This window comes from Physeter macrocephalus, chromosome 14 (assembly GCF_002837175.3).
Source record: "Physeter macrocephalus isolate SW-GA chromosome 14, ASM283717v5, whole genome shotgun sequence".
NCBI classification, from domain to species: Eukaryota; Metazoa; Chordata; class Mammalia; order Artiodactyla; family Physeteridae; genus Physeter; species Physeter macrocephalus.
This window is the reverse complement of record NC_041227.1, coordinates 77,988,834-78,004,939: the sequence shown is the minus strand read 5'-3', so window position 1 is coordinate 78,004,939 and position 16,106 is coordinate 77,988,834. Positions and strand designations below refer to the sequence as shown.

The following is a 16,106-nucleotide window of genomic DNA, read 5'->3' as shown; positions in this document are numbered from 1 at the left end:
CAGGAGGCCCCTGCGGCTTCGTGGCCTCTGACGAGGGAGTAACCCCCTCCAGCAGCCTTGGTGAGACGGTGGCCTTCCCTGGGACAACAGGCGTGTCCTTTGGGCAGGCGGTGGGCCTGCAGAGCGGCAGTCTTTCATCTAAATCACATGAAGAAGGGACTTCCCTGCTGGCACAGTGGTTAAGAATCCGCTGCCAGTGCAGAGGACACAGGTTTGAGCCCTGTTCTGGGAAGATCCCACCTGCCACGGAGCAACTGAGCCCGTGCGCCACAACTACCGAGCCTGCGCTCTAGAGCCCGCGAGCCACAACTACTGAGCCCGCGCGCCTAGAGCCCGTGCTCTGCAACAAGAGAAGCCACCGCAATGAGAAGCCCGCGCACGGCAACAAAGAGCAGCCCCCACTCGCCGCAACTAGAGAAAGCCCGCGCGCAGCAACCAAGACCCAACGCAGCCATAAATCAATAAATAAATCACATAAAGAATTTTCTTAAACTTTGAGAGTGAGATTAATGCCAGCCCCTGACCTGCGAGCCTCCACAGCTGGCGGCTCAGAGGCAGTTTTCCTGTCTCTCCGTCGCCTCTCCTGGCATACGACAGCCAGCAGGAGGCCTGGGCCCTGTCCTGGGAGGGAGCTGCCTGAGCGCCCCGAGGGAGGACGGAGGCCTGCTGTGCGTCAGGGTCGGAGGCGGCCTCTCTGAGCGAGGCCGCTAGTGCCAGGAGGCCTGGTGAGGAGGCACGGGAGGGAGCAGGGTGGCATCGGAGAGGCTGGCGGGGCCCAGAGTCTGCATCGTCTCCCAAGAGCTGTGGGCGGTTTCTAAGCTGAGCAAGGACCCGGTTTGTTGTGGGGTTCCGCCCACAACAAGGCCACCTGCTGGCCTGGTGGCGGGAGGGGTGGGAAGCAGCAGAAAGCCCCTGGGGCTGGCCTGTCACCCGGGAGCAGAGGCCGCGGGGTGCAGGAGGTGACGTCAGGACTTCCGTTTGGTTATTGTTCATCTTCTCCTTTTAAAGTGTATGTGTCACGTTTCATCAAGTGTATATTAGCAGACGGCATCGTGAATGTAGTTCATAAAGAAGCAAGCAAGTATGTGTCATTAGGTGGTGATGCCAAGACATTGTCCTGATGGGCGATGCGGGTAGAAAAGTTTAGTGATGAGAAGTCCCGACCCACGGGTGGGCTCGCGTGCTCCAGCCCAGCATCTGATGAACGTATGGGTTTTTGCACGGAATTTAATATTATTTTAATTTTTAACTGTAAAAAAAAGCCTCTGGATATTTAAATCTTCCCTGAGTTGGCCCTTAGAAAAAAGAAAAAAACTTGCTTCCCACCAATAGACTGCCACGGAGTCCTTGCAGGATGACTCTCCTCCTTGGCTGCTGCATCCACTGCAAGCCTAGAATCAGGTCTCTGTGTTGCGTGGTCTGTTTCTTCTTCCTTTCAACGTCATGGAAGTAATTGACTTTAAAAGGTGTGTGTACCGCAGCTCACCTTGGACTTTGCGGAAGAGATGGACTGGATGCTCGCCTAGATTTCCATTGAAGGAGCGCAGGAAAACTGGGGAACAACTGAAAAATAAGGAAGATGATGAGAGCTGTCCGTCCAGTTTTCATTTCAGAATTAGACTTCTTAAACAGCAACGCAGCCCTTTCTCCTGCGGGAGCTGGGACGTGCGCAGACCCTCCCCAGGGGAACTGAGCTTAGCTGTGAGTGGCGTGGCCGCCCTGCCGCCTGCGCCCCCGTCCTGGCTGACAGGGACCTCGTGGGAGAGGTGACCTGGGTTAGGCCCCGGGCCTGGGGCTTGGTCGTTTCGGAGGTGTGTGTGTCCGAGTGAACATTTGATGTCGCCTCCGTTGCTGCCGGAAGACAGACCCCACGAGGTGGGGCTGCGTGCGGTCTGGGTCCTCTATCCTTCCCAGTGTCCCTGCTGCAGGGACTGTCCAAGGTGTGCGGTTCTAGTAACCCTCGGAAGCCGTGCCGGCTTCTCACTGTAGCCTCTGACGATCGTTGGCGGTACTTCCTTAGGGAAGGGAGTGCTCTGTGAGTAGGTTTTCCCTGAACTCTTGGCCAGAGGACATCTGGAGCCCCCAGCGGTGACCGTGCTGAGAGCAGGGCCACGGTGCTGGCCGTGGGCACGCTCAGTGTCGTGTGGGCAGCTGACGGCCTGGGGTTCGCTCGTTACGGCACCGGAGGTTTTCAGGGGCCTCCCTCCAAGACCTGATTTACAAGGAAGTTACGGAAACTTGACTGGCCTGCTTTGGGGGCTCCTATCCCTCCTTGGCCACAGGCCCCTGACCCCAGCGCTCAGCTCTGGCACACCTCCGCTTCTCCTTTCTCCCTTTGGTTTGGGTCCAGAAGCCCCTTGTGCAGAGCTCTCTGTCGGGGTCTCTGCGTGAAGAAGCCCCAGAGGGGGGGACAGGTGGGGCACCCCCCAGACGATGCCATCCGGACGAGAGGTTCAGGTCCAGCACCCCATTTGGCAGCGTCGTGATCCTGAATACAAAGCGTCCTCTTTCTACGCCCTGGTTCCCTCACAGTGGGCGGGGAGGGCTCTGTCTTGGGACAGAGCCGGTGCAGGACATCGGGCCGCTCCACCCCAAAGTGACCGGTACCACACTGGCCTTCGGGCCCACACGCCCGCCCGCTGCCCACACATCCGGCTCCTCGTTGTGGGGCAGGGTCACCGCGGCGCAGCACAAACAGCAAGGAATTCATCTTCCAGGCGGGTGCTGTTCAAAACTGTTATCATTAGTTTTGAAGAAACTTAAGTGCCCTGCACTTCCTGCTTCTGCATTTGTCGAGGCCCTTGGTGTGCTGGGTTCTCAGTCTGTGTGGGTGATGGGGATGGTGCTGTAGCAGCCCCGCCCGGTGCCCGGCTGGGCAGAGGACGGCCCGTGGTTGGTTTATCCTTCAGTGGAGCGCTCTGGCTTATTTTCCTTTCTGAAGCCATACAGTTTTGGTTCATCCAAAACGTGTAAAGGACAGAGGAATCACGCGGCCGTGGGTTGAGCACAGACTGCAGGTGGGCCGGGCTCTGGGCCCAGCTCACATCAAGGCTGCCTCCATTTCTCTGTCCCCCGTTCCTGGCCCGGGGCTTCCATTTCAGGGCCATCTCCTTGCGCACCACGGCGGTTGCTGGCACGCCGGCCGGTCGTCACGTTTCCCCTCCAGGCGAGGAGCGGGAGGAAGGGACGACGGGCAGTAATACCCCTCGGGAGGTGTCTGTCTGCTCTCCAAGGGCTTTCTGCCACCGCGTCACTTTCTATGAGTCACCCCCCGGCAGGGGACGCTGGGGATGTGGGCACCCAGGAAAAGGGGGCGGTGGAGGCGGGTTCGGGGTGGTGCCTGCCCTCGTGCACCCCTCCGCCCCGCACCTGCCCCCCGGGGAGCTCCGCTCACCAGCCTTCCCCTGGCGGCCCCGTGATCGGCTCCCCCCGTGAAGCCCGGGTTCCTTTGGGTGTGGGAGCTGCCCTGGGGGCACACCGCCAGCCCCCCGGCAGGGAGGCCCTCGGACCCCGCCCCGTTCTCCCCCGGCCTGGGCCCGCTGGGGAGGACCCAGGGGAGCCATGTGTCGACATCAGCAGGGCTGCCCTGGGCACGAGGGGGAGGGCGGTGCACTTACGCCCCACCCGGCCTCGGCAGGCGGCAAGGCGTTCTCCACCTCTGTCGGCTGCGATAGCTCCCGGTGCTTGGCGGTGGGGGGCGGGGGGCCGCCCGCCCTCCCCCCCCGCCCCAGCCTCTGTGCAGGGCCGCTCCGTCCGGTTCCCGAGGGTGCCGGTCGGATTTCCCAGATTAGGAAGGGGAGCCGAGCCCGGCTGGAAGCGGTCACACACGGTTCCTGTTGTGTTCCGACAAATGGAACTTTTTTCTCTTCTTTTTCCTTAACAGCAAAGGCTGTTTGCTCTCTTTGGAGGTGGCGCCGAGGTTTGTGTTTGGGGTTCCCTCTCGAGCTTTGCTGTATCTCCGAGGCTGGTACCGAAAGGAAGGTCTTGGCTTGGGCGGTAATGCCTGGGTAGGAGGCTCGCGGGTTTGCCTGGACCGGTCCACTCAGGAAGGACGCACTCGCCCCACCCTCACGGTGGGCGGTGGCAGTGGTGGGGACCACACCTTTCTGGCAGCGCCTCCTGGGCTCTGCCTGCAGCTTCTGAAGCGTTTCCTTGGCCAAGTTTAACAGAATTGAACTCGGGCCTTGCCAGGACCCAGAAAATAAACGTGCCGAGCAGATTTCTGCTGTCTTCTTGTTTCTCCCCCGCACCCCCCGGTGCAACAGCTGCCCTGTCCTGGAGCCTTTTCTTTCTGCCCCTCAAATTTATAGGCGCTGTGATAGCACAGAGCCCTTCCCGTAATGTCCTTAAAATACGCGTATTTAAATATATCTCAAGTGTCCAGAGAGATGGAATATTCTGGTTAGTCGATATACTTAACCTGCTCAGTGCATGGTTTCCTGGCACATGTAATAAATAATAGCTAGTGCTCCTGTTTAATTATTATCATTACATTGTGTTGTATTACGTTATATTATTGAATTTCACGTTGATTAAGGTTTAGGCAGTAGACTCTCCGTTTTGCAGACTGGGTAACCGGAGGTGTGAACGCCCCAGCGGCTGACGGCCCCTGACCAGTCTCAGGTTTCTGATGTCACATCCGCATCCTCTCACAGGAGGGGGCGGTCCCCGACCTGAGGAAGCGCGTTACTGCTGCTCTCTGGGTGGAATTTTTAAGTGTAAATGCAGTTATTACTTATCTCGTGCTAGTCCTTGTTGCGTCACACCTGGCTCTTTCCTGGGTCTTCATGTTCCTGCTTAGACACCCCGTCCTCGGGAGGGAGAAGCTGTGTGTAACGTGGAGATGATCTTGGCCTCTGACTTCACATCAGGTTAGTGTCGGAATGGGCCAGCGTGGATCACTGCACAGACCGCTGTAGTACCCCCCACCCATCTTCAGTGGCGCTTGACCTGGTGGCCGGCCGGGCCCTGCACGTGGAGTGTCTGCAGCCCGCAGGCGGCGGTCGGGCTGCCAGCAGACGCTCCCGTTTTCGCACGAGTCTCTCTCCGTAAAAACTGTGGATGTGGATCTGAGCGGTGAGATCAGCGGCCCCTGCCCTCCACGTGAGATGGAGGGATGCCGGCTGTCCTCTGATTCTCTGGCTGAGTGATTCTACTAGACACAGAGAAGGCACGTTGTCTGTGTCCTTGCGAGGTGAACCCAGGGTCAGAAAAGTCTGATCGTTTCCCCGTGCTCTGGCCGCTGGGTTTCGGCCGACACCCTCCGGGGTGCCTCACCCATGTGGAAGGAATCGCTCTCCTGCCTCACACCCGCCTTTACCTCCCGATAGACTCCGTCACACAGAGAGAGGGAGCGTGGTGGTGAGCTCCTGGCCGCGTGCACCAGCACGTGTGTGCGCGGCATGGAGGGGACAGGCAGCGGCAGAGGTGACACTTCCCTCCGGGAGCCCGTGGTCTGGGAAGCCCGGCGGGGGTGAGCGGGGGCCCTTGAGGCGGGCTCCGTACAGGGGGTGGCCTTTGGGGACAGAACCTTGAAGAACGTGAGTCTGCTGGTACGAGGCCAGGCCCTGTGCTTGGTGGCAGCCCGTCGCCCGCGAGCTCTGCTGTCGCCGTGTCCTTCCCAGCGGCGGTGCTGTGTCTGAAGCCCCGTCCCTGCAGGGCCCGGCCTCGGGGCCCACACCTGAGCCGCCCGGTGCGGGGTGCCCCTCTGCAGTGCCCGTCCGGTCGGCGGTGGACCTTAGGGAGCCAGGACATCTGGGGTGGGATTCTCATCGTTGCGGTTCCTCCACTTACCCGGCTGGGGAACCTCTGGTGCTTTTCAGGCACATCTGGAAGGGGTTTGCTGCTTCAGATATATTGGACTTGCTGCCCCGTTTGATTTTCCAAACTGTAAAGCTTGGGAGCTCGACTTACACAGCCAGTTTTTGTTTGCTTGTCTTAAACCTGATGCTTCCCCACTGAGGGATAAGAGTGTCCCTGGGCAGATGGCTTGGGTTCCTCCCCAGGGTGCCTGACCCTGCGTGGCCCTGCTGGGACCCTCTGTGGCCCTGCTGCGACCCTCTGTGTCTGAGGTCCAGGCGGCGGGTAGCCTTGGCTCGAGGAGGGGGACGAGGGCTTCGCAGTACACCAGCACTCGTCGGTTTTCTTGGAGTAGGGTGACTTGAGGTTTTGCTGGTGTGTCTGGGACCCTGCGGAGCTGCTGCCTGGTCAGGACGGCCGCCGCCCCGCCTTCCGGGGGCCTGGGCTCTTCGCTTCCTTCCCTGTTCCTGGCTGGAGCTTGTGTTTGGATCACGTACTCACCCCTCGCCGGCTCCCAGCACGGCTCCCAGCACGGCAGTGAACTATGGCCTCTGCAGCCTCCAGCCTCCTCCGCTCGGTTCTGTGTTTGGGTTTTGTTTTTTTAAAGATGTTCTAGCAAAGTGTATTACGTTTTTAATAGAAATAGATATTTTAGGTTAAAAACACTTAAGATGATCAGAATGCTTTGATTTGGGGGTTGTATATGTAAAAGGTTTTTCAAAACCATTTCCTGAACTGTCTTATCGTTCTTTGGAGTTCTTACAAAACTCAGAGCCTCTGGTGTGCCAGTTGCAGACCTTCTGTAAATGAGGGTTGCTTGTTGTCGGGGCCCACCCGGAAAAGCCGCCTGCTGGCCTAGAACACGCCGGAGGGGGAGGGCGGGGCCCCTGGCTGTCAGCTGGCCCCCAGGCCTGACCATTTTTCCACTACTAGGTCGTAGTTATTTTCAAAATTTGAACATACTGGTCATCAAACGTGTAACAGCTTTTCCCCCCTATTCTTGAGTCTTTCACTTCTTAAAGGACACGGTTACAACATTTAAAAAACATTTGAAAGACTCGAGGTCTCGGGCAATAGCACTCTTACCCCAGGGGATGTTTTCACTCCTCCTTCTCGTCCTTGTCCTGCAAGGACGACCAAAGCCGGTGTCATGGTGTCATCGGCCGCCCGCTGTGCCGGCCTCGCCCGCCCCAGAGCTCCTGCCGCCCCAGGCCTGCCTGTCTGTCTCTGGTTTACCAGGGAGGGGCCTTATGCTGGACCGTTTAGTCTCTGCTGTTTTCACTTGTCATTGTGTCATCAGCATTTTTAACGTTCCTCCGTGGGCCCGTTTTAGTGAGTGCTTATTGCCTGTTAGGTACCGTGTGAGCTTCTAACTACTTTGCTTATTTCATTTGACACTCACACGAGACCCCTACACAGTACACACCATAAATACCCCAATTTTCCTGATGAGGAGAACAGATCAGATGCATTAAGAGATTTGCCCAGAGACAAACAGTCCTGGAAGGCGTCCTTTCAAATGGCTGCATGATACTCCTCCATGAATGTGCACTGTGGTTCATTCAGCATGATACTCCTCCATGAATGTGCACTGTGGTTCATTCAGCTGTTCCTCACAGGGAGCTCTTTAGCTGTTTAGAATTAGAACGGAGGTTTGGTTTTTGTAACCAAGGTCAGGATAGCAAGGGAGGTGGATTTCTTTTGCGTATAACAGTCCCAATGTAATCTGATAGGGCAGCTCCAGCCTCTCTCTGTTCTGTTGCTCTGTTACCCAGTGCCCGTTTTGTGGCCCACCATGGCTGCTCCAGCTCCTGCCATCACACCCACGTTCTGGCCATAGGAAGGGAAGACGTGAAGAAGACACTCTCTTCCTCTTAAGGGCACGAACCATCGCATGCCGCTAACCAGCACAGTCTCGTGGTTGCACAAGAGGCAGAGAAGCGTTGTCCTTAGTCCGGCAGCCATGTGTTCAGCTGAAACGAGTTCAGTGTCGAAGCAGAAGAGGGTGCACGTCCAGGGGACTAGCCATCTCTATCATAGTCTGCCCTTTCGGCCCCCCACGTGTTTGTGACCCTTCTTTTTTTTTTTTTTTTTTTTTTGTGGTATGCGGGCCTCCCTCTGCTGTGGCCTCTCCCGTTGCGGAGCACAGGCTCCGGACGCGCAGGCCCGGCGGCCATGGCTTACGGGCCCAGCCGCTCCGCGGCACGTGGGATCCTCCCAGACCGGGGTGCGAACCCGGTTCCCCTGCATCGGCAGGCGGACGCGCAACCACTGCGCCACCAGGGAAGCCCCTGTGACCCTTCTTCTGACATAAAAACCACTCATCCCCGTTGTCAGGGGAGGCGGCCCAAGTCCCACCTGGTGACCGCATCGCGGAGGTCCAGGGTCTCTGTTCCGTGTGCGTCCCCGCGTTGGGGCGCCCCGAGTGGTGGATCTGTGAAGCGCCGTGCCGAGGAGAATCAGAGGAGGGCGGCCCCGCTCCGGGCTGGAAAAGGGAGGTGTGGGACGCACACTCACTCGTCACAGCCGCTCTGCTCTCAGAGGCACTCCCCACAGGGGCAGGTTCCGGGGGGGGCCCGCCCGGCTGCCCCGTGTCTGCACGTGGAGGGTTCTGTGTCCGCCTGCCTCCCCGGCCCCCTCCGAGGTGCTCCGGAGACGACGCTGCCGTGCTTCCTGGCGGCGCCCCGGGCCGGGCAGGTCGGGGAGGGACGGTCACGCCTCCTCGCAGGCCAGGTTGGGGCTGCTCCGGCTCCGGAGTCTCCGAGCACGTTGTCTCCGTCACATCCGCAGGTCAGATGCACAGCAAGGGTCTCTGGGGGCGGGTTTCACTCTTGAAAACCCTGCTCTGGTCTTTTCTGCCGTTGGGCTGGGGCCTCTCTGCCTGTCTCACCCGAGTCGTGACTCCTTTGAGGCCATTGAGGCTGCAGGCTCGGCGGCATCGTTTCCTGCCCCGGGCGCTGGTCCCCGTGGTCCCCCTGCAGCTTGTGGCATCCCGGGCACACAGGCTCCACTCTCGGGTATCTCGGGGGACCGCTGGACCCGGCACAGGGAAGGCGACCGGATTTCTAGCCTGCAGCGCTTGCATCCTTGCCCTCTGACGAGGCAGCACCCGGTGTTTCAAACTGTGTGACGGGCCTGGCGACTCCTGGCCAGCGGCAGTTCTGTGCCGGCCACGAAGCAGGGTCCCGGGCCGCCCTCCCCGTCGCCGCCTGAGGAGGGGCGTCCTTCGCAGAGTGACTCTCCCGCCTGGCCTGAGCCTCCAAAGTTTCCTTGTATTTTCTTCGTCTTTTCCGGCAGATGTTTTCAAGCCTGTCACCCAGCCTTCCTTGTGAAGTTTTCTTCTGTGTCACATTTACTTGTCCAGGGTCCTTGTTTTTCCCTGGAGGTGCCTTTTGGGGCTGCAGCCCGTGGGTGGCCAAGGTGGCACGCCCTCCCGTCCCGGGGACACAGGTGGTCCGTGTCCTCTCCGTGAAGACTGAATGATGACAGGGAAATTATGTTTCTTTTCTGACAACTTCCTGTTGGTGAGGCCGGTGGGGGGCTTCCTCCCTAAGGACGAGGTGGGAGTGAAGGTGGGTGACAGCCCGAGTCCCCGCAGCTCATTAGTGGCCGAGCGGGGCCAGACCAGCCTTCGTGCAGGGATCTCTGACCTGATGCTGAACAGGGCAGCTTCACAGGGAACCGAGGCAATACCAGTTTGGCCCAACTTCCAGGAGCCCAGGCTTCTGGACGCTCCCAGACTAGAGCGGGCCCGGGCGTAGGAGCTTCAGGGCAAGAGCGTTTTAAAAAAACAGCCTGATTCCACCGCAGTGAGAAGCCCGCGCGCCGCAACGAAGACCCAGCGCAGCCAAAAATAAATAAATAAATTTATATGGAAAGGTTAAAGCAGCTCGACTGGGTGCGGCTCATACACGGCACGAAGAACCCACGTGCATCGTCCAGGCCAGTGTTTTCAGGAGACCCGGGGAGTCGTGCAGCTGCTGCCACAGCCGATGGTTGGGCGTTTGCATCACCTCTGCAAAGCAGGGCGAGAATTCTGTGCAGAGCTCGGGTGCTTGCACGGAGCCTCCCCGGGCTGGTGGGCGGTGGTTTCCAGCGCGCATCCCCGCTTCTGGCAGGAACCCCGACGCACGGGCAGAGTGCGCGTGGGTCCAGCCTGCACGTGGAGCACCTTCAGGAGAGTAGCTCTAACTGCAGAACACGCTCGTTAAAGCTCCAGTAGGGCCCTAAACCAGAACAAAAGTGTTCCAGGGAGAGAAGTAACAGTTGGCAAACTCGGTGGGCACCCTGGGAGGCGTCTGTTTAAAATTAAGCAGCTTCCTGGTATTTCCTCCTCCTCCTTCTGGGTAGGAGATCAGCTGCCTCAGGATAATTTCTGGAAGGGTGAGTCAGGAGGTGCTTCTGAAATAGCCGTTGCAGTAACTAATGTGACAACGTTTATGGTTAAACCTTAGTTGGAAAATCACCGTTCCAGTAGGAAACTGTCCTGCTGCTGTCAGTTACGGATGGCAGTAGATTTTGCTACCGATGACATGCCCAAATCCCTGACTTCTGAAGCGCTGTGCTTTGTTTCACTGAAACCCCGGTCTGTGTGCATGTACTGTCTGTCTGGCGTCTTGGATTTGAACTGGAAAGCGTCTTGGAGGTGATCTCTCCTGCTCAGAGCATCCAGGGCTGCAGAGGGCTTACAGCAGGTGGTCCCACAGCAGAAGTCAGGCTGGGAAGCAGAGGGAAGGGGGCCTGACGATGCCCCCCGGCCTCTGCCTCCTCAGCCCAGGGCCAGGCAGGCACTGACCCCCGCCCAGAGCTCTTCTCTCCGGATCTCATGCCTTTTCTCATCTTCACCCTAAACCCCACTTTCTAAGATTCCCCGCCTGTCTTGGGACCTCTTGTCAGAGGCCAAAAGCCACAACCTCTTTCTAGTTGGTATTGACGGTTGTAGTTGTAACATGATCTCGAGGTTGTAGTCTGATCTCATGTTAACGCAGGGACTTGTACTATGCAGGAAGTCAGAACTCCACGCGCCTCTGGCAGAGTAACACGTAGCTCGTTTTGTTACTTTGCAGCGGTTGAAGGAAGCGGCAAATGGTAAAGGGACGCAGAGACTCTTTTTTAACTGTTCGCCAGCATCACTGCCTTCCTGCCTAGCACTGGGGGAGCAGGGGTGTGTGCGTGCGTGCGTGCGTGTGCGTGCGTGCGCGTGCGTGTGTGTGCGTGCGCGTGCGTGTGTGCGTGCGTGCGTGTGTGTGCGTGCGCAGACACCCCTGCTGTTCACGCAGCCCTGTCCTTCATAGGCGGAGCTCACCGCAGCCGCGCTCTGCTCACCTGTGTGGGGCCCTCAGCCAGTTCCCAGGCTCAGGGACACCGGGCCCATCTCGGACTTGGTGAGGACGCGTGTTGGCTCTGACTTGCAAAGGCTGACCAGCTTCTGGTCCGCAGAGACCCTCGGCCTCGGAAAGCGTCCTAGGCAAACGCGTGATGCCGCTTTCTAGCCAGAACACTGGCGGGGGCAGTTTCCATCGGGTGGCGGGGAGCTAAGGAAAGTGGAAAGGACAGCACACGTTTCCTTAACTGGCTGGCGAGAAGGAGATGGCAGGCGATTTTTGAATGGCCTGGGGCGGCCCTGTAAGCAGAACCACAGGGATGGTGTCGCCATCGCAGACCTCCCGCGCTCATCCCTAACGTTTTGGTGTTTAGGCTGAATTTCCCAGAATCAAAACAGCATCAAACAGGAAAACAGCTTCTGTTGGAACAGTATCAAGATCCCTTTGTTCTGCTTTTAGATTTGGAAATACAAACCTGGTAGCCGTGGGTCCCAGTGTCTTGGTGCGTCACTGCCTGCTGCAGGGCTCTGCCTGGACAGCCACATGCAGCCGCTCTCTGCTTGGTGTCTCTGGAAGAATCTGTACTGGCCGGCGAGGCCAGCTGGAGTTCCTGATTTTCTCTGTGAGATGCAGGCAGGGGCTCTCAGAGTAGACGCTTGTACTGCTGAGTCACTTCCTGAGAGGTGGCTCTCCCCGGCGGAAGGCTCGCGAGCACCCCCGTTGGATGCTGGGGTGCCAGGTCACCACCTGCCATGTCCCAGAGCCTGTTCTTCAGTCTGTTTCTTCAGAGTTGTTTTACTAAGAGAAAAGGGAATTGGATTGAAGCGGTGCTTGCTGTGTGGGTGGGAGGTAACTGGCTGCTCAGACGGTGAATTGAATTGAATTGACTGCACCAGCTATCAGGGACTTTCCGGCGTGCGCCCTGCGTCTGCTATAGCCACAGTGAGCACCGTGGGGATAAGCGGTCAGTTTAGACATCAGAAGGCGTGCTTGACAAGCAGTGCCCCGCTCTGCGGGTCAGCGCTTGTGGGAGGGAGATGAGCCCTGGGTTCCTGTGCACACAGAGGGAGGGACTGGGGTCTGCAGTGGCCTGGGGCGGGCGGTCCCCCGCCGGTAGAGGCGACGAGGCTCGGGGCTCGTGAGGCCAGAACGGACGGTGAAGGCGGCCGGCTCCCTCGGGTTCCGGGCGCTTCTCCGAGACCCCCGCCGGCACCTCTGCAGGTGGCGCTGCCGCTTTTCCCAGGCAGCGCTCGCTTTCCATCTTCTGGGTGACGGGCGTCTGTCGTTAGAAAGCTGCCCTGGAGGTGACCGTGGCGTTTCGGTTTCCCAAGGAGCGTTCTCTGCGAGGTGCTGGATCCACGTGGCAAGCGTGGCGGACAGGAAGCCGGCTGGCCGTCTGGAGCCCGTGTGGGAGGGGACACCAGGGGGCCCGTCCCGGCTGGAGGTCTTGCTGTCGCACGCGTGGTGGGGGGAGCCCGGTGCCCTCGCCGGCCTCTCCCGAGGGAAGCGGAGGTGGCCCGGTTTGGGCACGTGTGCGCGCGCGGCGTGGTCGGAGAGCGCCCCGGCTGGTGACGGCGGGCGGCCTAGACGCGCCAGGACACTCTCCCCCGCTGGACCTAACGTCCCGCTCCCCTCCCGTTGCAGGTGCACCTTCCGCTTCCCCAGCACGGCTATAAAGATCCAGTTCACGTCGCTGTACCATCAGGAGGAGGCCCCGGCGTCCCCCCTCAGGCCGCTCTACCCGCAGATCTCCCCACTGAAGATCCACATCCCGGAGCCGGACCTCCGGGGCCTGGTCAGCCCCGTCCCCTCCCCGACTGGCACCATCAGGTGAGTGGCCTGACCCCCTCACGCGGTTGCCTCTGCGGAAGCCGGGGCCCTGTGCTTTAGAACGCGGCCGAGAAAGAGGAACGTGATATGGGTGTTCTGTGTTTCGTACAGTATCAAGTATGTTTCTGGAAAATTGCCCATGGATGGAAATATTGAAACTATTTTAAGTGCATCAAGGGACCCGAGGACTTAAATAAACTCTTTGGAGAATTCTTTTATAAAGTGAAGAATCACTACTTAATTAGTCACTTTTCCGGTCTGAAATTTTATATACCAGCGTCTTTTAAAACAAGCTTAGGTATCAGTTTTTAAAGACAGTGAAACTATTTAAAAGGAATATTTGTATACCAGGATTTGGTGGACTAGGTTTTTCTAAACTTTATTTGTAGAAATCCTTTGCAAAAAAGTTTTAGAAATTAATCTAGATTTTGAAGAAAGGGAAGTCCTCGAACTTTCTCATCCGTGGCGTGTTATACCGAGAGGGTCGCTGGGGGCAGGTCTGAGGGTGAAGTGTGTAGCCAGAGACTGGGGAGGGGACTGGTGAGCTGTCCCCTCTCAGGGGCACAAGTACTTTTGCGACAACAGGGGTCCTGTGCCTTCTTCGAACCCTTTTGTCGTAAAACATGTTGAAAGACGTGGACTTGAGGATCAAGATTTAATAAACTTTAAAATAGTTTACCGCTTCATTAAGGACATTTTAAAACAAAGCTGGCCTTTTCCTTATTGGTATGTGCGGCCCTGGCGATGCCGCAGCACCAGTGCATTTGGTGCCGGTGCCTCGGTTCCTGCCACGCGCTGCGCTTGCCACCGCGGACTGGGCATCGTCAAACGTCAGCCCGTGGAAGAGGCAGAGCGTGTCTCGGTGTCGCCACGAAGCCAGTTTCGGCCTCACACGCCCCCTGAAGCAGTCTAGGGGTCCCAGGGTGCCTCTGGGAACCACACTCCGAGAAGCACTTCCCAGCAGAGCTCGAGCTTTGCGTCCCTGAGTCTCACCCGCTCTCCCCTCCGGCTGACCAGCCAGGCTCGTGGTCCCTGGTTTTGCACCTTTAAGGGTTGCACTTTGAAGCACAGACGGGTTAATCATGGCATCACCGTTGGTTTCACTTCTGCCTTTTGTTTTCCTACCGTGATGTGTCCGGTCATCTGCATTGAGTTGCTTGGAGTCAGTTTCCTCCTGAGCCAGTGAGCGCCAGTGAGCGGGCGGGCACGGTTCTCTTACGGAGAGGAAGTCCAGGGACCTGAATTCTGGTTCTGGCCGCATCTCCAGTTGGTGGGAGAACCGGGGGCGGGTCCCCGCAGCCTCCTCGGGCTTCGTTTTCTCCCTCAGTGAATCCCTCCGACGTCGCAGGAGGCCAAGGAGGAGCCGTGAGACCCGCCGTATGCCAGGCCCTGCGCCCAGCCGCTGGACGTGTGTCATTTCACTTAGTCCTTAGGGATTTACAAGATAGATTTTTTTTCTTTAGTTCTTTTCAGGTTTCCGGCAATAGCTGTTCTCAAACCCGAAATTTAACACGTCATCTCACTGTTCTTTCAGACATGTACCTTGAAAATAATCTAAAACATGAGGGCTCCACTGGAGTTAACGATGAAGTTGTGCTGTGAAAATGCTCTTGCACTTACTTACATGTGTATAATTTATGCATAGATAAAAAATTTTGTGTAGTAAAATGAAGCAGCCGCTTTGGAATGCAGTCTGGCAGGTCCTCAAAATGTTAAAGGGTTACCTTAACCGCCCAGCAGCTCCCCGGGTCGATGAGGTCTCCGTGGAAACTCATCCACAAGGGTTCATGGCAGTGTTATTCATAGCAGCTCCCAAAGTGGAAACAGCTCACGTGTCCGTCAGCTGCTGAGTAGAGAGAAAATGTGTTACAGCCACGGGGTGGAGGGTTATTCCGGCATAAAAAGGAATGAAGCGCTGACACCTGGTACAACATGGATGACCCTAGAAAACATGATGCAAAGTGAAAGCAGCCAGTTCCCAGAGACCACACATTGTGTGATTCTGTTGATATGAAATGTCCAGAATAGGCAAATCCTCACAGAGAAAGAAGACGGGCTGCCAGGGTCTGGGGGGTTCAAGGGAGTGGGCTGCTCGCTGTCATGGAGTTTCTTTCTGGGGTGACGACAATATTGTGGAATGAGGTGATGGTCACACAACTCCGGACGCACTAAAAACCACTGAACTGCACACTCGAAACGGGTGAATTGTGTAGTGTGTGAATTATAGCTCAGTGAAGCTGATAAAAAAACTTGTGTGCACTGACACCTTTATCCAGGAGCACCTCAGAGCAGCTGCAAGGAGCAGTGGCCAAGTGTGTTTTACGTGCCGTGGGGAGCCAGACAGGCGGGTGGGCCTCCGGGTGGGCCTCGGAGCCCTTACACGCCTGGTGAAACCAGAGCCTGGGGTCAGTCCATAATCCAGCCACATCGACGCTTTTTTTTTTTTTTTTTTTTTGCGACGCTTTTTAAGAAAGAAAAATGTTTTGGTTTGTACCTGGAGGTCTTCATAAAATAAATATAATTCCCAGTAACATTTCGAATAAAAACAGTGGCCAGCAGGCTGAGCTAGTGCAGCAGCTCCACGTGCTGCGGCCGCCTGTGTGTTAGGAGGCGCCGGCGGTTCTAAAGGGGCGCAGATGGTGTCCCTGCGCAGTTCTGGGAAGTCGCGGCCATGTGACTGTGGAGACCCCGGGCCCGGCCCGAGTGGGACTGGGGCGCCGGGCCGCCCGGGGCACTCGCCTCTGGTCTTCATCCGGTAGAAGACCTTTGCGGGGAAAGTAGTAACTTTGAGACTGGCTCTTTCACACTTGGGCCTTTAAGTGTCACAGAAAAGGATTTCTGTTTACATCCGTTTATCTTGACGCCGCGGAATCCGATTGCCCGCTGGAAACCTCAGAGGCCCTTGAGGTTTTGCTGCCCAGATCCTTTTCCTGCGCGCCCGGCGCAGGCGCGGGGCCGGCGTGTTGACAAACAGCTGCCTCCCCCCACCCCGCCCGGGCACCTTCCCTGCGCGCGTCGCCCATAGCAGGTCCCCGGGGAAGCGGGCGGGCTGGGAGACCCCGGCCGGCAGCGGCCCGCCCCGTTCCCCTCCGGGTACCCGTCCCTACGCCCGCCCCCCCGCCCCTCCTCCCCGTGGCCCCCTCCTCAATTCCC

The 16,106-nt window shown here is 57.9% G+C and overlaps 1 protein-coding gene and 1 long non-coding RNA gene across 2 annotated transcripts in view; one reads left to right on the top strand and one right to left on the bottom strand.

Moving 5' to 3' along the window:
• The window catches only part of FOXK1 (forkhead box K1), a 60,185-nt gene that overhangs the window by 31,542 nt on the left and 12,537 nt on the right, over window positions 1-16,106 (top strand). Inside the window, 1 exon segment of the mRNA XM_024121809.3 lies at window positions 12,768-12,953. Within this exon segment, the coding sequence (XP_023977577.1) occupies window positions 12,768-12,953 (186 nt within the window).
• Window positions 1,477-12,065, bottom strand: LOC114487718 (uncharacterized). The gene is made up of 3 exons (XR_003683034.2): window positions 11,599-12,065; window positions 11,125-11,333; window positions 1,477-1,563 (listed from the first exon to the last, which is right to left on the bottom strand). It is a non-coding gene; the product is annotated as an uncharacterized lncRNA (long non-coding RNA).